At 39.7% G+C, this 22460-nt stretch overlaps 1 protein-coding gene across 9 annotated transcripts in view; it reads left to right on the top strand.

Annotated features, from left to right (window-relative positions):
- Nucleotides 1–260: 260 nt before the first annotated feature.
- TLK2 (tousled like kinase 2) overlaps nt 261–22460 on the top strand; it is a 113184-nt gene continuing 90984 nt past the window's right edge. For 3 of the 9 annotated variants that reach the window (XM_053893130.1, XM_019466632.2, XM_053893126.1), the window contains exons 1-2: nt 453–603; nt 2096–2181. In XM_053893130.1, the coding sequence (XP_053749105.1) occupies nt 468–603; nt 2096–2181 (222 nt within the window). In that variant the 5' untranslated portion in view covers nt 453–467. Of the gene's footprint in view, nt 286–452; nt 604–2095; nt 2182–22460 lie in introns of those variants that run through there. The other 6 variants (XM_053893129.1, XM_053893128.1, XM_019466633.2 and 3 more) reach the window with 5 other exon arrangements.

Raw genomic sequence — 22460 nt, 5'->3', positions numbered from 1 at the left:
CGCGCCCCCCGCGGCCGCCCGGGCCCGGGCCCGCGTCGGGCGCCTGGCTCTGTACGCGAGCCCGGGGATCTGCGGCCTCCGCGGCCCCCCTCCCCCGCCCGCCCTCTCGTGGAGCCCGGCGCCGGCGGCGGCTGCCCGGGCGGGGGGTTGCGGCGCTCAGGAGAGGCCCCGGCTCCGCCCCGGGCCTGCCCAGGGGGAGAGCGGAGCGGTCGGCGGCCGGGTCGGGTCGGGGCCCCTCCCGGGAGGAGCGTGGAGCGGCGGCGGCGGCGGCGGCGGCGGCGGCAGGTGAGAGGCTGAGCCCCGGGCGGGGGAGGGCGCCGGGCCTGGGGCATTAACCGTCCGGGGGACCCCCCCTCCGCTGAGGAGGCTGCGGCCCGGGCCCACCCGGGGGCCGGGCCGCAGCTCCTCCGCGCTGAGGCGGGAGGGGCTCCCCGAGGGCTGCGGGTCGCCGAGGGGCCGGGCTGAAGATGGGGGAGGCCCAGGCAGCCCCGGCCTGGGAGTGGGGCCGGCGGCCGGCAGGGCGAAGGGGACGCCCCGGCAGCTGGAGGCCCCGGCAGCCTCCTGGGCACCCCCGAGAGCCGGCCCGCCCTCCCTCCGTGACAGGTGGGCCTAGAGTTGGGGAAAGTTTGGAGCCGGCGGGAGGCAAGGGGCGCCGGGACCAGGCCCCATCGGTTCTGTTTCCCGGCTGTGGGCTGCAGGGAGGATCCCAGTCCAAGGCCCCGCAGGAATGAGACAGAGTGGAGATTTCCTTAACATGAGTTGACATTAAATGGAATAACCGCTGGGGCGTCATTTTCTGGGCCAGGCCTGGGGATGGAGGTTTAGGAAATGTTCTGAGAGACCCTAGGGTTTGAGGGAGGCTGCAACCTCTGCCATTCCGGCCTTGATTAGGGCAGGGCGAGACGCGAGGAAGGCCACTTAGGGGAAGCACACTCTGTCCCCTTTTTCCTTTCTTTCTTTTTCTTTTTTAAGATGCCTTTCTGCCTTTTCGAGAATTTCCTTATTCCCTCGCTAACCTGCGCTCGTTTGTGTGGGTGAAACTTTAATTTGTCACCCTTTCATTCCCCTTTGCCCCAGGCTCTCAATCCAGGAAGGGAAATGAAACTGGAAGACTGGTAGGGGTTGTTACAGTTAATGTGGAGTTGTTAGATTGCAGAGGAGCATGTTTAATTCATGTTCTCAGTGAACTTTTAAATCATGCCAATCATTCCAATCGCTGTTTAATAATATGTTCAAAGGGGCTCTGTGTAATGGTATATGTTCCTATTCCACTTGTAATATTAGGTTTCCAGTGGGCTCTGCAAGAGTTGATCTCTTGCGATGGATGGACGTATTTGCTGAAAGTAGCCTGTGCATTTATTGGTTGTGGAAGGAGTTTAAAAATGGTGTCCTCCTGCCCTTCCCTGCTTGGGAGGAGTGCTAAAAGCAGATGTCTAGAGAAACCTACTGCTCCAGGGAGTGGTCAGAAAAAAGATTTTGTAAAGGGATGGTTATGGAGCTCTGCTAATTTCCTGAGTGAATGCTGGTTGATGGTTTTACCATGGGTTCTCTATTAAATTTAAAATAATTAATTCCTTTTTTCATGAGCTACTGTGAGCTCTTCAGAGAAAGGAGCTATATAATAGCGTTATTTGAAGTTATTTGTAGCATCTGATTCATGCTGCATTATTTTTAAATTATTATTAATGATTCATATTTTTAGTTTAAGAACTAGTTCCTGTGGGTTTGGGAAACAAATATCCGAAAGTACTTCGTTAAATTCAAAGGTTGATGGAAGGAATTTTTGTCGTTGTTTTGCAAGCTAGTCCTTGTTCAACTTTTACTGAGATTATATGAGGGGTTTGAGGTTCTTTGCTGTTAAAATCAGAACTAGACAAGGATATAGTAGCCCTCCGAAGAGGACTTCTGAGCGTTTTAACTTTCAATGTATTACTGTTTGATGCAGCACATTGTAGTTTATCGCTTGTATGCCGTATTTACTTGAGGTTTACCTGTATGTGACCATTCAATGAAATAATTACGTTTTGTTGTAACTAAAAATCGGTGCCTCGTGTTTTAGCTTTTATGGTCTCACAACCTACTTTTTCTTTTCCAGTAGAAATGATGGAAGAATTGCATAGCCTGGACCCTCGACGGCAGGAATTACTAGAGGCCAGGTTTACAGGGGTTGGCGTTAGTAAGGTGAGTAAAATGACCATAATGAGCACTGTTCACGGTCAAATGGAAACACATTTAGAAAACAGGTATGATCATTTTGGGTGGGTCATACTGGTAGATTGCAGGGGAGATGGGCTCACCTGTTCCGATGAACTTTTAGCTCCTACCAGTCATTCCGCTAACTTCACGGTACATTTGAAGGGATTCTAAATGGAACTATATGCATCTCTTTCCCCTCTAATTTAGGAGAGGTTTCCCATGGGTCTTGTTGCAAGGATACTAATGGGATGTGTATCTGGCTTTTGTGCCATATTTTGTCAAAACAACTCAGTCATTAAATTTAAAAAAAAAAAAAAACTTAACGAAAAGGTATTGGCATAGATTCATTACGGTAGGTTTTTTGGATAGTTCTGTGATAAGAGTTTTGAAAAATCTGCTTCTGCTGTTTGTCAGTTTTCCAGATCTGTAGCTCAGCAGATTCCTCCTGGTTGCACCCCCAGACTGCTTTCTCTCCTCCTATTTTTCCTTCTTGTTCACTGTTTTTGTTCAGGGAACATAAAGTAAGATCAAGCCCCCAGGTGGTTACATTAAGCAACGTTATGGCTTCCTCTGCGTCCTTATGTAGTTCACTCTGCTCTCATAGGACGGTTTTAGTACAATATACTTATAATATGTAAAATATATTTACGATGTTGTATTTAAAAGCTTCACCATTCTAAGATCGTTGCATTCATTGGGCTTGAGACTTGTGAATTTTTGATCTTTGACTTCACGTGATACATACCTTTCCATGCTTCTCAAGAAATCTTATTCCTCATGGAGACCTGAATGTCAGTGACCTGCTTTGGTCAGTAGCTTCTTAAAGAAGAAGGTGTTTGTCAAGGTTTAGTTGGAAAAACTGGCTGCTTTGAGGGGTCTCATAATTTTGGTGAGCTGGAGTAGGTTGTTAGTTTTTGTTCATTCAACAGATAAATTGAGTGTCTACCGCATACTGGACACTGTGCAGGGTGTGAGGAATGACACCCCAACTTAGAGCCTCCAAGCCTCCGTCGTGGAGGAAGCGAGAGAGAGATGATACCTCGGTGACATCTGGGTTAGAACCGTGACCGGGTGCTGTGGGAACACAGGATTTGTTGCACATTTTGTAGTTCTTGGTTTCTTTGGCCACTTTGATTAAAGTGGCACTTAGGGCACTTTGGGAAGGCTATGCTGACTGTTGACACATATTGAAGATACACGTATAAGTGTAAGTTCTCTGATCTAGGAGAAGTAGCTTCAACTGGAAGTGAGCAGTATGTTTGAGTATTAAATTGATCTCTGGATTAAATTGATTATGTGTCTTCTCATTTGGGAATTCAGCACAAGGTTCATATCCAAATCTGTCTGTTCAAGTGGTCACCTATGGAATAAAAGTAAGTTTGTATTCAAATTGTATGGTAGTTTAAACTCATTGGGTTTTGTTGTTAGTATGCCTTTCTTTTCCTCGATTTTTAAGGTCGTGATAGCTATATCCAAGTACTCTTTTGATGGGGTGGAGCATAAGTGATGGCGATAATTGACCTTGTGAATCTTGCTGCCCAGGCCTAAGTTAAAATCTGGTAATTAAGGTGTCAGAAGACTTAATCTGTTTAATAGGAAGTTCTTCCTGTTGTATATGTAAGGAAGTATATTTATATCCAAATGTTTTTTATGCCAGTAACTGTATGGTATGTTGATGTTTTTAGTCTACTATGACTATACTTACTGTAGTATATCATAATAAATATTATTCAAGGACTGGCAAGGGATTTTTTTTTCCCCATAGCAAAGAAACTTGGGGGGGGTGGGAAGCAAGTAAATATTCTGTAATTTGGAGTTAGGAAGAAGAAAAGAAAATATCCATTTTGTATAACTTCTTTTGCCTGCAAGACATTGTATCCCTCAGACCACTGATTTGAAATGGGACTGAGGAGGAGGAGGCCATGTACTGGGAGAAAAGGTGCTTTGAGAAAAACTCCGCCTCCTAGCTTTGAATTCCTCATTATGGGTCATCATTTCCCATTGAGGATGTCACTGAGTTGATAGTTTTCAGTTTCAGCCCTTGCTCCAAATGGGAGAGGAGAGTGACTTTCCTGTGATAGTGCCATCTAGTGGGACTGGTGCAGCCACAGGGGCTGTTTCTTGAGTTTCTCCTAACTATTCGTAACATTTTCAGTACTTTTTGATGTCCGTAGAAGGAAGAAAGTTAGTGCCATTGTGGATTCTTTCCTAGTGGACAAGGGTGTTTTAAGTGGCTGCAGTCTTTGAACTTCCTGGTTGTTAATAGATCTTTTGTTATGTCGCTTCAAGTTTTTTACACCTGCAAGTTAGATCTACATCACAAAACTTAGACTGAAATAAAATGGTCAAAAGCCACCACATTTATTATTTATTTAAGTTGCTCTTATGGGTAGGATTTTAATTCACAAATATAAAATTTTCTTGCATTTAAATGCATTCAGTTTCTCTTTCTTTTAGCGTGTTTAATTTTTAATGACTGGTAAACCAGAAGGATTTGTTTTGTGCCTTGGGATGCATTGTGTGGATTTTTAAGAGGTTGGGGTTTTCTGTCACTAGTGGGTTGATGATAGGGGAAAGTAGCCTGATGGACACCAAGAAAATAGGGTTGGTTTTTCTCCTCTATCTAGCTGCCAGTTTTTTTAGGAGGGCATGTAACCATCCTTTTAGCATTTTTGAGGTGATAAGGTTAAATTGGGTTGTGAACCTACTTCTTCATTTCTTGTTGACCTGATATGTGAGCTATCCTACTTCTTTTTTTAAGGTCTCCTCCCTTATACTGGATAAGCCACTTCTAGTTATGTGAAGTTGACTCTACCTTGTATTTAAATGTTTTCAGTGAGGACCTATTGTAGCTTATATTCCCTACCCTGCCTTCTCTCTCTCTTTTTTCTTTTAAGATTATATTCTTTTAAGTAATCTCTGTATTCAAACTCACAACCCCAAGATCAGGAGTCATATGCTCCACCATTTTAGAGCCAGCAGGGCACCCCATTTGACAATTTAAGTACAGGTAGTCTCTGTGATTCCAGAGGCCATGTGAAGTAGGTAGAATTGCACCCCTGCACGCACTGTATTTATAGCTAGTTTAGTTTTTTGTTTTTTTTAAGTTTATTTTTTTATTTAAGTAATCTCTGTACCCAACGTGGGGCTCAAACTCACAACCTCGAGATCAAGAATCTCATGCTCTTCTGACTGAGCCAGCCAGGTGCCCTTGTAGCCAGTTTAGTTTTAATGCTAATATAGTAGTAAATACTTACACGGTACTTACTAAGTGCCAAGTACTGTTCCAAATACAATAAAAGTGATGTGAATTTAAATCTTTTGTAACAGGGATACTAGTCTTAATAAACCTCTGTTCTCTTTTTGTGAGACCTGCTAATGCCCACTGCATTGCTCCCGCTGGTTGAATTCTGGACTTACCAAGGATCACATTGTTACAATTTGCACTTGTATTATAATTACATAATTTAATAAAAAATTTTGGAGACCAGTGAAATATAATTGCAAAATGTAAGAATTGTTGATTCTATGAAAACTAAGTTGACTGCCATGGAAAAACTGTAAGGTGAGCCAATAAGGAGATACTTCTAAAGGTTTATAAGTTTTTGTTTTTTTGTAATCTGGAAGAATTCTTCATTTAGATCCTTGGCAAATATCTCTTAAGTCTTGCTTCACTTTTGAAGAAGTTGAAACTAGAAATTGTGGCTGATGCATTATGGGTGTGGTTTGTGTGAGACCAGGACTATAGTCTGTGGATCTGTAACTCAAAAGGGCTGCATCAAAAGACTTGCAACAATATACATTTGCATGTTGCAAGTTCAAAGAAAATGTCTAAGGTGTAATTTTTTTTTTTTTATATTCCCCACTGCAACCTACTTTTTTGATTAATGTTATTAGTTTCAGTTGTATTGAATAAAAAGGATTAATATGGTCTGTGATGGATGGTATCGAAAAGAAGAGCAAAATGAGAATCCATGAAAGTGGGACGGTCTGTACTGACACAAGAACCTTCACTTTATAGAGCCTGCTGTAAGACCATATATTTTTAAGTAGTATCACATAGTAGATTTTTTCATGTCTTGAAGAAAAGTGATCATTTTCTACCTCTTGTAAGTTTGTGAGTGATACGTGATCAGCGTATTTAAAATATTTTTATTTTTTTCTGATACACGATCAGTTCAAATGATCAGATTTAACTTCTGAAAAGATATTTAAGCAACTGATAACTTTTTCTCCTGTTATTTAGTTAATTGCATCAATTAGAAGGTGTCAGTTTTGGATAGCTAGTGTTAGCTATTTTACATACCAATCCAGTAATTTAAAAAAATATATGTTTAGGTGTTTTGCATTTAATACATAGTTAGACAGTGCTTAATAAGCATAAATTCTGAGAGAAAGTCTGTACTTAAACCATTGAATTTTAAGGCACTGTTAAATTTATTGTTATGTTTGCCTTTATGTTGACTTCTCCCTTTCCTTCACTTCGTATTTGTTTAATTCTCACATTTCACATCTAGCCAAGTATCAGCTCCTGTCTCTTCTTTCTCTGAAATTTCTCAAGCATTTGTCTGCTCTCCCTGCTACTTTCTCAATCCTTCCTCGTTCATAACTGTAATAACCAGCCTCTCCTACCCCATTTATCTTTCTGTAAACTGTCTCCAGTTATATTTCTAAAAATACCAGTGTTGTTTTATTCCCTTGCTTTAAAGGTTCCCGTAGACTGTTGGACTGAATTAAAACTCCTACCCTAATTTTTCAACTTCACAGCCAGTGGTCTGTTTTCCTAGTGCTGTGCTCTGCTTGCTCAAACCGTGACTGATCTGTTAGCAAACAGGCTCATGCTCTCTCCTTTACCTTTCCTTTTTTATTTGCTTGCTGAACTTTCAGCTTACTGTTAAGAGCGCAATGTGTCTTTATAGCTTTTCCAGATACTTGCACCATTCTCGTTGAATTATTTTATTAGCACCCGATAACCTACTTTTATTATGACATGCATTGTTTGTTTCCCCTATTAGTCTCCTTGAGAACACGTATGACTGTTGAAATGCTCAGCACATCATGCACATTGAATAAGTCTTTGTTGAGTTAGAAAAGAGTATTGAGAAGATGAAAGTAAAGTTAGTTGTCACCCATAGGCATGGTCTGCTCTAGCTTATTGTTTTACTCCAGTCTCAAAATTCTTGTCTTTTATTTAGGAGATTTAATTCATCCACATATAATGCTATGACATATATTCAGGCTTAAATCTTCCTTGTGTTTCTTTTTAAATCTTTCTTACGCCTCTTTTACCTTCTCTTAAAATGATTTTTTTCATTTATTGATTTTTCTATTATGAAAGATAAAGAAATAAGCATTTAATACTTTTTCTCTCCCCATCTCCAAATTTTTGTCAGTTATTGTTAAATGTTTATTTTTTTGAGAGAGAGAGTGAGCATGAGTGCATGAGCCGGGGAGGGGCAGAGAGAAGGGAACAGAACATCTGAAGTAGGCCCCATGCTGACAGCAGAGAGCCCAGTGTAGGGCTCGAACTCATGAACTATGAGATCATGACCTGAGCCCAAACCAAGAGTTGGATGCTTAACCGACTGAGCCACACAGGTGCCCCATCGTTTTTTTAAAAAATTATTTATTTAAGGAAGAGCGAGCTCTCGTGAGCATATGCGCACGAGTGGGCGAGGGGCAGAGAGAGAATCCCAAGCAGGCTCCACACTGTCAGCGCAGAGCCCAGTGAAAGGCTTGAACTCACACACTGTGAGTCTAACACTCAACTGACTGAGCCACCCAGGCACCTTGATTTTGACCCATCATTATCACCCATAGTCTGTAGTTTACATTAGGGTTCACTTTTGGTGTTATACATTCTATGGGTTTGCTCAAATGTACAATATTTCTCTATTATAGAGTAATACATAGTAGTTCTATTGCCCTAAAAACCCTCTGTGCTCTGGCTCTTTATCCCTCCCTCCCCAGCCTTTAGCAACTACTGATCTTTTTACTGTCTCCATAGTTTCATTGTTTCTGGAATGTCATATAGTTGGATCACACAGGATATAGCCTTTTCACACTGGCTTCTTTCACTTTGTAATATTCCTCTTAAGTTTTCTCCGTGGCTTTTCATGGCTTGTTAGATCATTTCTTTTCAGCACTGAATAATATTTCATTGTCTAGATGTACCGCAATTTATTATCCATTCACCTACTGAAGGACATCTGGTTTGCTTTCAAGTTTTAGCAATTATGAATAAAGCTGCTATAAACATCAATGTGCAGATTTTTGTGAATGGTTGAAGTACTTTTATTTATTCTCTTGGGATTCATTGGGCTTCTTGAATCAATGGATTGCTGATTTTGATCAGTTCTAGAATATTCTCAGCTGTTGTCTCCTCATATGTCTCCTCTGTCATTGTCGTCTTGCACTCTATTTAAACGTGTTAGAACTTCTTACTGTATTTTCACTGCCTCCTACCTTGTTTTCTGTATTGCTGGTCTTTATCATTTCCCAGGGCTGAATACTGTGTTGTTTCTTCTGACCTACGTTCCGCTTCTTTATTTTCTTTTTAAATTTGTCTAATCTGCGTAAACCTATCCATTGACTTTCCATGAGGGCTGGTTTGTTTCTGGGTCACTCTTGCCCTGAAAAGGTAGCCCTGTGCTCCTTGTTTAAAGTATGGGGTGGATTTCTCAGACTTTCCTCATTGGGGAGGTCCCAGGCTTTGACTTTATTCTCTCCCGACACCCCAGGCCTCCTGAAAGTATAGCTCATTTTCGAAGTTTTTCTTTGGAATTAAATCTGCAAATGCCCTCAAATAGAAGTAAATTTTGAGTGCTGAACTTACCTTTCTTTTTCTTTTTTTTTTAAGTTTATTTTGAGAGAGAGAAAGAGTATGTGTGCAGGTGGGAGGAGGGGCAGAGAAGGAGGGAGAGAGAGACTCTCTGGCAGCATGAGCCTGATGCGAGCCTGATGTGGCTCCAATTCACCAATTGTGAGATCCTGACCTGAGCCAAAGTCAGGCGTCAGAAGTTTAACCAACTGAGCCACCCATCTGAGCTTACCTTTCTGAGTTTTTGTTTTCTCATGGATTTTGGTGCAGTAAGTCCTCATTTCATTTTTTAATTTAAAAAGTTTTTTTTAAGTTTTATTATTATTTTGAGAGAGAGTGCACATGGGAGGGGCAGAGAGAGAGAGAGAGGGAATGAGAGAGAGAATCTTAAGCAGACTCTGCACTGTCACGGTGCAGAGCTCGATGTGGGGCAGGATCATGACCTGAGCTGAAATCAAGAGTCAGTTGCTTAACCCACTGAGCCTCCCAGGTGCCCTCTTTTGTTAGTTTTAGAATGAGAGTGAGAGCGCACACATGTGTACACATGAACAGAGAAGGGGCAGAGAGAGGGAGAGAGAGAGAGAGAGAGAGAAAGAAAGAATATCCCAAGCATGGAGCCCAACATGGGGCTCAGTGCCACAACTTTGGGATCATGACATGAGCTGAAATCAAGAGTTGGTTGCTCAACTGACTGAGCTACCCAGGCACCCCAGACTTTTTACAGTCAGTGATATTATAAACCTGTTTAACACTTAAAAAGTGTGCATGAACTCTTGTGCCACAGCAGGTAAAGAATCCATACCTAGGTTTCTCCCTTGTGATTTTTCACTTCTCATCTGCTCCCTTCCTTCCTGTATGGGGTGTTGTCATCACTCCTGGCCATTAGTGTCACTTGTGTTATTTCTTATTCTCTGTTTACTTTTAGGTGAATAAAGATTGAATTGAAATATTCCTTAAAACTATTTAAAAAGGCAAGGAGAAGGGAAATAAATAAGGTATATTATCAGTGATTTCATATTTCAACCCTAAGTCTAGGGATGATTTGGCTTGGTCGGTCTTGTTCTTCTTGGCCTTGTCTGGGTCTCAAATTGCTAGGTCTCTCTTGGTGGTAGGTTTCACTTGGCCCTAATTACTACTAGATGTGATGGGACTGGATTAGTTTACATTATGCTTCCTAGTATGTTAGCCATGTTAAATGCTTCTTGGGCTATTCTCTTTGAGCTTTTACAGTGCAGTTGCCCCGTTACCCTAATCCAGAAGGAAACTACTTTTTTTCTAGTTCCAGATATTCCTTCCTTGGACTTTAGACATATTAAAAAAAAATCATTTCTGGAGTATTTGGTGACTTTGCCCTACAGAGGGGTTCACCTTTCCGTTTCTCTATTCTCTTTGGTTCATTTGAGAGTAGTCTTTTGGCTTAGTATGGGGCCACAGAGCTTCTCTTGTAGGGTCATTTGTCTTAGCACCTGCCTGCCCCTTGGTCAACTTTTTTGCCCTTACAGCGACTTTAATGGGAAATCTGGTTTTATAATTTGGACTGTTCTTTTTATTTATGTATTTTTATTTTAGAGAGAGAGAGAGAGAGAACATGAGCAGGGAAGAGGGGCAGAGGGAGAGAGAATCTTAAGTAGGCTCCATGCTCAGTGTGGAGCCCTACCCCACGACCCTGGGATCATGACCTGAGCTGAAATCAAGAGTTGGACACTCAACTGATTGAGCCACCCAGACACCCCTGTTCTTCTTTTTTTTTTTTTTCTTTTTTTAAGTTTTTAGTTCCAGTATAGTTAACATACAGTGTTATATTAGTTTCAGGTGTATAATGTAGTGATTCAGAAATTCTGTACATCATTCACTGCTCATCAGGATAATAACTTTTTTGTTTTAAGAAATACTTAAAGGGGCGCCTGGGTGGCTCAGTCGGTTAAGCGTCTGACTTCAGCTCAGGTCAAGATCTCGTGGTCCGTGAGTTCGAGCCCCGCGTCGGGCTCTGGGCTGATGGCTCAGAGCCTGGAGCCTGCTTCCGATTCTGTGTCTCCCTCTCTCTCTGCCCCTCCCCCGTTCATGCTCTGTCTCTTTCTGTCTCAAAAATAAATAAACGTTAAAAAAATTAAAAAGAAATACTTAAAAACATTTCTTTTAATGTTTATTTATTTTTGAGAGAGAGAGAGAACATGAGAGAGAGGGAGACACAGAATCTGAAGCAGGCTCCAGGCTCTAGAGCTGTCAGCATAGAGCCTGATGTGGGGCTCGAACTCACCAACTTGTGAGATCATGACCTGAGCCAAAGTCAGACACCCAACCAACTGAGCCACCCAGGCGCCCCTCCAATCATTTTTCAAAAAAATTTTTAAGTGTTTATTTTTGACAGAGGGAGAGACAGACAGACAGACAGAGTGTGAGTGGAGGAGGGGCAGAGAAAGAAAGAGACACGGGATCCAAAGCAGGCTGCAGGCTTCAGGCTCTGAGCCGTCAGCACAGAGCCCGGATGCGGGGCTCAAACTCACGAACCGTGAGATCATGACCTGAGCCGAAGTCAGACACTTAAACCGACTCAGCCACCCAGGTGCCCCCTAATAATTTTTTTTAATGTTTATTTCTTTTTGAGAGAGTGTACATGTGGGCACCAGTGAGTGGGGGAGGGGCAGAGACAGAGGGAAGCAGAATTCAAAGCAGGCTGTGCACCATCAGTGCAGAGTCTGATGTGGGACTTGAACCCATGAACTGTGAGATCCTGACATGAGCTGGAGTTAGATGCTTAACTGACTGAGACACCCAGGCAGCCTCCTCCATTCTAATCATTCTTGAGTGTCCAGTGACATTAAGGACATTCACTTTGTTGTGCAGCCATCACCCCCATCTCTCTCAAGAAACTTCATCTTGCAAAAACGAAGTCTATACTCATTAAACAGTAACTCCCCATTTACTCCTCATCCCAGACCGTAGCAATTACTATTCTGCTTTCTGTTCCTATGAATTTAACTGCTTTAGAAATGTCACATAAATGGGGTCATACAGTGTTTGTCTCTTTGTGAATGGCTTACTTATCTCACCTAGCGTAGTATGCTCAAGGTTCATCCATGTTGTAGTGTGTGTCAGACTCTCCTTCCTTTTTAAAGCTGAATAATACTCCATTATGTGTACCACATTTTATTTATCCATTTATCTGTCACTGGACATTTGGGTTGCTTCTTCCTTTTGGCTACTGTGAATACTGCTGTGAACATAGGTGTACAAATGTCTATTTGAGTCCTTTCATTTCTTTTGGGTATCTAGGCAGAAGTCAAATGGCTGGATCATATTAAATTTCATTATTTGGTTGGAGTTTGACCTCCCTTCAGCTCTTATAATGGACAAAGGGCAGCCAAAAATGGTGATTCTTTTTCTTTTAGTTTACATCTACAAAAACCTAAGCTTAGGAATTGCATTAACATCTATAGAAGAACTAGTAATAATACTCATTGCGGTTTTTCAGATAGTACAGTTGGCCTAGGAAGTTGAAGAAATAAGCCATCGTGTAATTTGATGAGTTACATAGGATAGCCTTTTATTTTAGCCAGCTTTAGAACAATAATAGCAATCTATCCAAATTTGGTGTCGTAGAATTTTATTTTAACCAGTATTGTCTTAAATATTAGGTCCTGTGAAGACTGTTAATGTTGCCCACATAAAGAAGATAAGATATTAATATCTGTTGTAATGGATGTGACCTGTAATGACTGATAACTTTGCTTCTATAAGGAGTAAATATGTGACTTTTATCACATAAACTGCTGCCAGAGTTGGTATTAATATGGTTCCTGTTTTGCCTGACTCCAGAGGAATACTAAGGATTAATTGTGGAATTAAAATGTAATCTGAAGGGCTGGCTGATCTCAGGAGATGGTGCCTCCAGCTCAGGATATCTTCTGTTAATTAACTCTAACAGACAGATTTAATGTTGAAATTTAGGAGAAGCTACTAGCATCAAAGCAAAACCAACTTACCTAGTCTGTGTTAGGTTAACGATTGACTAGCTAGAACCGAGACACAAAACATTCCATCAATTTCTTATGAACTGTTTGACCCTCTTGTATGATAATCTGGATAAGATGAAGGAAAAGAGACATAATAGCTAAATTGAAGTTTTAATGCTCAAAATTTTCAGCAGTTAGAGTTCAACCAACTTCTATTGAGTCTGTACTAAGTCTAGGTGTTGTGGAGGATTATTAAAAAAAAAAAAAAAAGCAAGATGCACTATATGTTCTTGAGGCACTTAGGCCAACATGGACCCAGATGTCTATAGCACACAGCTGAGGGTGAATATAGAGATGTGAAGGTACTGTGAGCCTCAAAGAAGGGAGTGTAGTTTGCTCAGGAGTCAGATTGTGTGTGGAAAAGATGAGACCTTTTCTGTGCTGCTCAGAAAGATCACCGTAAGATACACCACAGGTAAACAACCTAAGAAAAGTTCTGATAAAATGTTATTACAGAATAAGTCACAGAATGATAGCACAGCTTGGTTTTGAAGCTTAACAAAACTGCTTGGGGTCTAGGGTAGAGGTTCTTTTTTAAAGATTTAATTTCAGTTAGGTATGATATATTTAGTTAGTACAGAACTCAGAAGATTTCAAAGATATACAGTGAAACATCTCTTTGACACCTTTCCTATGTCCATCTGGTTTCCCTCCCTGGAGACAACCATTAACAGTTTCTTTTATTTATATATGTGATAGGATAGGTGTGATACAAATCATATATATTTGTTGTGTATGTAATATATTTTATATATACATATGTGTGTGTATATATGTATATGTATATATACATATATACATATGTGTATATGTATGTGTGTATACATACATATGTGTGTATATATGTATGGGTATATATACACATATATACATATATACATATGTATATATACACATATATACACATATATACATATGTATATATATACATATATACACACACATATATATGTGTATATATATATACATATATATACATATGTATATATATATATATATATGTGCAAATACATTGCTATATTAGCCCCTTCCATTTTTTTTAAAGTTTATTTATTTATTTTGAGAGAGAGCAAGTATGAGCAGAGAAGGGGGGAGAGAGAAAGAGAATCCCAAGCAGTCTCTGTACTGCCAGCTCAGAGCCTGTTGTGGAGCTCAAACCCACAAACTGAGATCATGACCTGAACCAAAATCAAGAGTTGGATGCTTAACCAACTAAGCCACCCAGGTGCCCCAGCCCCCTCCAATTTTTAAAAATACAGTGACAAGTATATTATATATACTATTGTATATTTTGCTTTTTGTGCTTAAAATCTTAGAAGTTGTTTTATAATAGGATGCATAGAGCTTCCTAGACCTTTTTCCAGAAGCTGCTTAAATTCCATTGTACAGCTGAACCATGTTTCCTGTTGATGGACATTTAAAATGGACAAGATTTGTTTTTGAAGTTTATTTATTTAGAGAGAGCACGCAAGTTGGGAAGGGGCAGAGAGAGGGGCAGAGAGAATTCCAAGCAGGCTCCTGATGCAGAGCTCGAACTCAGGAACTGCAAGATCATGATCTGAGCTGAAATCAAGAGTTGGATGCTTACCAACTGACTGAACCACCCAGGTACCCCAAGCTTTTGTTGATATAAGCAGTGCTGTAGTGAATAGCCTTGTACATAATGGCATTTCACATGTGTTTATATATGTTTACAGGATAAATCCCTAGAAGTGGAATTGCTGGGTCAAAGGAAAGGAGCCTTTGTAATTTCAGTAGTTATAGCCACATTCCTGTCTGTGGAGAGGAGGAATATAGTTTGATACCTGTCTTTAAGTCAGTCAGTGTTCTGTATCTCTGAATAAAACCATTGGTTTCTTCATAGTCAGTTATGGCAGAGGAGTTCATGGACAGGTGTTAGGGTTCTTGAACCTCGTCAAATGGTAGGTAAAATTTGTATACATTTATGGATGTATCTTAGGTAAAATTTGTACATATTTATGGATGTATCTTTTCTGGGAGGTAAGGGTTCTGCAGCTTTCATATATTCTTAAACAGTCTTGTGACCCAAAATAGGGTTAAAAAACACTGTATAGCAGTTGGTTACCTCAAATTAGAACACATATTTGTCTTTTACAAGAAGTATTTGAGCATGTAAGTAGTTATTAGAGGGATGTTGTATGGAGAGTTACTGTGCCGGAGACTTGACTAATTCCCAGTCTTTTGTTGTTCTTCCCTCACTCCCTTGAGAGGCCATGTTTTATTTTATTTAATTTATTTATTTGTTTGTTTTATTATTTTTTCATGTTTATTTTTGAGACAGAGAAAGGGAGAGCCTGAGCAGGGGAGGGGTAGAGAGAGAGAGGGAGACACAGAATCTGAAACAGGCTCCAGGCTCTGAGCTGTCAGCATAGAGCCCGACGCAGGGCTCGAACTCACAAACTGCGAGATCCTGACCTGAGCGGAAGTTGGATGCTTAACTGTCTGAGTCACCCCGGTACCCCCACCTCAATCTTAAGGAAGGGAAAGGGAAAAAAACCCCAAGATGTGACAAATAGGAGAAAAATTAGTAATATGGCAGATTTAAATACAAATGTATTGATATTAAATAGTTAAAGGTCTAGCACTCCAGTTAAAAGGGAATGTCAGGTTAGGTCACTGTTATATGACCCACCAAATGCTGTCTATAAAGAAACCCACTTTATTTTTAATCTGTATCTTTATAATTAAAAGGATGGAAAAAAATACTGTATAAACACTAAGAAGGCTGGAGTGGCTATGTTTGTATTAGACAAAGGAGTCTCCAGAACAAAGAAAATATTGTAAGGGATAATGAAGCACATATCATAATGAAAAAAGGATCAATTCATTGGGAAGACCCAGCAGTCCGAAATGTCTGTGCATCCAGTAATAGAGCAAAGCAAAAACTGACAACTGAAAGCAGCAATTGACAAATCCATAATTGTAGTTGAAAATTGCAACATCCTCTCAATAATTGATAGAATAAGCAGGCAAAAAAAAAAAAAAAATCAAGGATATAAAAGATTTGGACATGTCTATCAATGGACTGTACCTAATTGACAGTTCTGGAACACCATGCCCACATTCTTTTCAAGTGCACAAGGAACATTTATGAAAATAGATTATGCTGGGCTATGAAACATGTTTCAACAAATTTAAAAGGATTTAAATTATAAGGAGTATTCTCATTACAATGGAATTAAAGAAATCAAAAAGAAAAAGATATCTGGAAAATTGCCAAATATTTAAAAGTTAAATAACATACTTCTAAATAAAAATAACATACTTCTAAATAAACTTTAAATTTGAATTCACAAGGGAAATTAGAATCTATTTTGAACTAAATGAAAATGAAAACACAGTATATCTAAATTTGTGGAATGCAGCTAAAGCAGTGCTTTTAGGAGGAAACTTAAAGGTTCAAAAGAAAGGTCTAAATAACCCATGCTTCTGCCTTCAGAAGCTAGAAAAAGAGCAAACTAAGTGGAAGGAAAGAAATAAAGAGCTGAAATAAATGAAAGAGGCAAATTTGAATAACCCTATATTTATTTTTAAAAAATGGATTTGTAATTAAAAACCTTTCCACAAAGAAAAGTCCAGACTCACATGGCTTTATTGGTAAATTGTATCCATCAAACATTTAAGGAAGAAATGGTAACAAAAATTTCACAAATGTCAGAAAACTCTAATGAGGACAGCATTATCTAGATATCAAACCAGGCAAAGACATGAGGTAAAAAGAAAACTGTAGCTCAACATCCCTCATGAAAGTATAGTCAAAAATCATTAAAAAGTATTAGCAAATTGAACCTCTCTCTCTCTCTCTATATATATATACATACACACACATACGTAAAGGGTAATACATCATGACTTATTGGGTTTAATCCCAATTACAAGGTTGATTTAACATTAAAAGTCAGTGTAATTCACCATATTGATAAAAAAAAAAAAAAAAAGCAGAAAAGCCAAATGACTTTGTAACAGATGCATGAAAAACATTTAAACAAAGTTGACTAATCTGTGATAAAAGCTCTCAGCTAATGAGGACTGCTAGAAAGGAGCCTCCTCAATCTGATCCAGGGCGTTTGTGAAGAACTGGCAGTGGCCCTCATACTTCATGGTAAAAGATTGAATGCTTTCCATCCATTGTCCAGAACAAGTTAAGGATATTCATTCTCACTTCTGTTTAACCTGTTCTGAAGATCCTAGCTGTGTATTAAGGCAAATAAAAGGAATAAGCCTACAGATTGGAAAGGAAAAGTAAAACTATGTTTATTTTTTAGATGTCTTATAAATGACATGATTGCATATGTAGAAAGTTCTAAGTAATCTATAAAAATGCTATTAGAGTTTCAGTTTAGGATACAAGATCAATTTATGAAAATCAGTTGTATTTCTGCATACTAGGAATGCACAGTTGGCAATTGAAATTTGAAAAGCAATACCATTTACAATAGCATCAAGTAATATAAATATAAAAACATTCCCCAAGAACAGAAGAGAATATTTGTTGCAGTTCCTTGTAATAGAAGTTACCTTGTGTTCTCATTTCATTGTGAGGGCATCGAGATACAAAGGGTTATAGAACGCTTACTTGTTCATGAGCCCGCCTTTATTTTTTTTTTTTTTTAATTTTTTTTTTTCAACTTTTTTTTTTATTTATTTTTGGGACAGAGAGAGACAGAGCATGAACGGGGGCGGGGCAGAGAGAGAGGGAGACACAGAATCGGAAACAGGCTCCAGGCTCCGAGCCATCAGCCCAGAGCCTGACGCGGGGCTCGAACTCACAGACCTCGAGATCGTGACCTGGCTGAAGTCGGACGCTTAACCGACTGCGCCACCCAGGTGCCCCGAGCCCGCCTTTATTAAACACCTATTAAGTAACAGATACTGTGCTGGGGATAGTAGTATATGGTAGTGAATAAAGAAGATAATTCCTGCCCTCATGGAGTTTATAATCTAGTGGAGATTGAAGGAAGAACTGGATTTAGGTCACTGAATTTACAGCTTTGGCTTAGCATTGTTAAATTTTACTTATCTTTCTATTTTTAAAGTAAACTCTACACCTAACACATGGGGCTTGAACTCACAACCCTGAGACCCATGCTCTGCCAGCTGAGCCAACTGAGCCAGGCGGGGGGGAGAAGGGGCTGCAGCTTTAATTTAGGTGAATGGTTCAAAGTCTTTACCTTTTGGTTGTATCTGAAATATTGCAACTAGTTGAATAATCTGGTCTCTGTGTGGGCAAACTGTTTTGTTGTAATACACGCTTGACAGTTTATAGGGTGAGTAAAACTGGTTGGCTTGGCTTCTTGAACTGTTGGTGGGAATGCAAACTGGTGCAGCCATTGTGGAAAACAGTATGGAGGTTCCTTAAGAAATTAAAAATAGAACTACCCTATGATCCAGGAATCGGACTACTGGATATTTACCCCAAAAATATAAAAACACGAATTCAAAGGGATACATGCACTCCTATGTTTATTGCAACATTCTTTAGTATAATAGTATATAGTATAATGCTAAGTGAAATAAGTCCGTCAGAGAAAGACAACATATGACCTCACTTGTGTAGAATTTAAGAAAATAAGACAAACAAGCAAAGGAAAAAAAGAGAGAGAGAGATAAACCAAGAAACAGACTCTTAACTCGGAAGAACAAACTGATGGTTACCAGAGGGGAGGTGGGTGCAGATGGGGGAAATAGAGGATGAGGATTAAAGAGTACACTTACCATGATTTTAAAAAAGGAAAATGTTTTTTAGAAAGAAAAGGATGTGCATCTTTGTCCTTCTAGCGATGAGTCCTTTCTGTGCTGTTGAGATACACATTAAGTTGTGCAAAACTGATAGCAATGTGGGAAAAAACAAGACAAAACTCGTTTGGTTGGTTGGTTAAAATTTCATGTTAAAGATGGTCTGTGAATAGCCTCCCTATTCCCAAGGGGAAAGAAATGCCTAGTCTTCATTGAGCACCACCTCATAGAAGAGGCGTTTTCTTCCTTCCCCAGTATATAGTATTATTTTAGTTAATCCTTTTACTATCCCTAAGGTGGGTGTTTTTCCCTCTTTTTATCATGGATGAAAAGAGCTCATATATCACAGAGCTCATATATCATATCAGTGATTTGCCCAGTTTCATACACTGGTTCACTGATTCCCACACCTGTCTGATTTTAAACTGTTGGTACCAGCCGTCCTCAGTAATTTTTCTATTGGTCACACTCCTGAGCCATCTCATTCTTTCCCATTCAGGAAATGCACTTAACGGTTCTAAGTTTGAATCTATTTTTTATTTTATAATTTTTTTAAATGTTTGTTTTATTTTTGAGGGAGAGAGCATGCAAGTGGGGGAGGGGCAGAGAGCAGGAGACCCAGGATCCTAAGCAGGCTCCGTGCTGACAGCTGAGAGCCCCATGCAAGGCTCAGACTCACAAACTGTGAGATCATGACCTGAGCCAAAGTCAGATGCTTAACTGAGTGAACCACCCAGGTGCCCCAAGTCATTGATTATATAAACTTAAAATTACTGTGTTACATTCTAGCTTTTGAAGGGGCAGAGAGTGCATTAGTGATGTCTGACTTTTTGGTTTCGGTCTGCCTGGCTCTTTACAGATGAGTAAATTGAGGCTCAGAGCAGTTGACTTGCCAAAGGTTGTACCACAATCATTAAATGGCAGAACTGGAATTTAGACTACTGACTCCTATGATTATACCAATATATTGGGCTCTGCAATAGAAATTTTGTGATAGTTTCCTGTAAGAGATGGCATAGGTTTGTTTCTTACAGATTAATTAATGATCTCCTCAAAACAGTAAAAGCCAGGAACTTAAACTTACTGATCATCAAACTTTTTTCACGGTTTTGTACTTCTTGCATATTTTGAATCTAGATTATGTTGATCTTTGTTTTTCTTATGACCATTTCTTCTGTGTTGTCTTCACTGTGAATATGCCCCCAGAATTTTGTACAGAACTCCTCTTTTCTATTTGTAAATATTGAATTTGTAGTTTTTAATCTGTAAAGGAGTTTCTAAGCATAAGGAGAAAGACTGAAGCTAAAATATAAGCTTTCTAGTGAAATACATAGTAAGTAGTCCGTATGACTTGCTTCTACATGTGTTGAAGTCATATTCCTTTCCCTTACAATTAGTTTTTATTGATTTTTAATTATATAAGGAATGCATGCATACTTTTACAATGATGTAACTGTAATTGCTCTGAAAAGTTTGAGATGTATCCGTCTAGACTTAAAAAATTTTTTTTAATGTTTGTTTATTTTTGAGAGAGAGACAGAAGGCGAACAGGAGAGGGGCATAGAGAGAGGGAAACACAGAATCCGAAACAGGCTCCAGGCTGAGCTGTCAGCACAGAGCCTGATGTGGTGCTCAAACCCATGAACCGTGAGATCATGACCTGAGCCAAAGTCGGATGCTTAACCAACTGAGCCACCTGGGCGCCCCTAGATTTTTAAAGTATTGTACTTATCCACTTGCATACATATTTTTGCATAGAAAACACATTACTGATTTTTGTGATTTTTACAGAAATTGAATCCAACTATCATTGCTGTTCTGCAACTTGCCTATTTTTCACTCAGCAGATGATTTTGAGATCTGCCATTTAGATGTTGCTACATAGACCTAGTTTGGATGATTGTTCTTTCTTTCACTCTCTTTTTTTCTTATGTTTGTTTACTTTTGATGGGGGGAGTGAGAGAGAGAGAGAGACAGAGAGAGAGACAGAGAGAGAACTCGCACATGTGCACACTCAGGAGCAGGGAAGGAGCAGAGAGGGAGACAGAAGATCCGAAGCAGGCTCCTCGCTGACAGCGGAGATGTCACCCCCAAAACCCCCTCCCCTCTCAGTTCTAGGCAACTACCAGTCCACTTTTTGTTTCCATAGATTTGCATATTCTGAACATTTCGTATAAATAGAATCATACAATATGTGGTCCTTTGTGAGTGGCTTCTTTCATTTAGCATCATATTTTCAAGGTTCATTTATGTTATAGCCTGTATCAGAACTTCTTTTTATTGCCAAATAATATTCCATCATATGGATATACCACATTTTGTTTATCCATTCTTCAGTTGATGGACATCTGGGTTTTTTCCCCCATTTTTTGGCTATTATGAATAATGGTGCTGTGAATATTCATGTACATATTTCTGTGTGTACATGTATTTATTTCTCTTGGCTGTATTCTTAGTGGTGGAATTGCTGGATCTTATGGTTAAGAGATACTTTGTTAAAGGCTGGAGCTAACGTAAAACTCAAAAGATCTCTTTTGTAAAAAAAAAAAATTTTTTTTATTTTGGGAGGGGGAGAGAGAGAGAGCGCGAGAGCGAGCGCGCGTGTGTGCCTGTGCATGAGCTGGGGTGGAGCAGAGAGAGGAGGGAGAATCTCAAGCGCGCTCTGTGCTGTTAGCTCAGAGTCTGAGGCAGGGCTCAATCTCACTAACAATGAGATGACTGAGCCACCCAGGCGCCCCTAAAGATCTCTTATTTTAGTCATTAGTCTGACTATTTGAGGAACTGCCAGACTTTTCCAGTATGGCTGCCCTATTTTATATTCCTGCCTGCAGTGTGTGAGGGTTAAGCTTTCTCCATATCCTTGCTGACACGTTATTATCTGTTTTGATTATGTGCATCAAATCTTGAGTGAATTATGTAGACTTTTATAGGCAGGTTTCCAGGAGAGAAGACAGTTAAAAGATTTCTTGTTTTTCTTATTGTTGGGCTTGCTTGTTGTCTGGAAATCGATATTATTAAATTACATGGTTAGAGTTTGGCATGACTGAAATGTTACAAAAAATCATTAATATCAATTAAGGATTTTTTTGACAGTGTAATACATTTTTGTTTACTTACTAAAACAAAAATCATTTAAAATCTCTGTGTGTGTGTGTGTGTGTGTGTGTTTGGGTTTTTTTGTTTTTGGTTTTTTTGGTTGAAGGTGTGTTTTTGTTGTTGTTTTGGCCTGGTATATTCACTGTAAATTTCAGTTAATCTGATTTTTTGTTTGTTTGGGGGGAGGTTGATTTTTTCAGTTTTTAATTTTAATTCCAGTATAGTTAGCATACAGTGTTATATTAGTTTCAGGTGTACAATATAGTGATTCAGAAATTCTGTATTACTCAGTGCTCATCATAAGTGTATTCTTTTTTTTTAATTTTTTTAAACGTTTATTTATTTTTGAGACATAGAGAGACAGAGCATAACAGGGGAGGGGCAGAGAGAGAGGGGGAGACACAGAATCTGAAACGGGCTCCAGGCTCTGAGCGGTCAGCACAGAGCCCGACGCGGGGCTCGAACTCACAGACCGCGAGATCATGACCTGAGCCGAAGTCGGACGCTCAACCGACTGAGCCACCCAGGCGCCCCTCATAAGTGTATTCTTAATGAAGGCTTTTTTAAATGAGGTGTAA

This window comes from Panthera pardus, unplaced genomic scaffold (assembly GCF_024362965.1).
Source record: "Panthera pardus isolate Hobbes unplaced genomic scaffold, ASM2436296v1 HiC_scaffold_3, whole genome shotgun sequence".
Taxonomy (NCBI): Eukaryota; Metazoa; Chordata; class Mammalia; order Carnivora; family Felidae; genus Panthera; species Panthera pardus.
The sequence above is the reverse complement of the archived record's forward strand: the minus strand, read 5'-3'. Positions and strand labels throughout refer to the sequence as shown.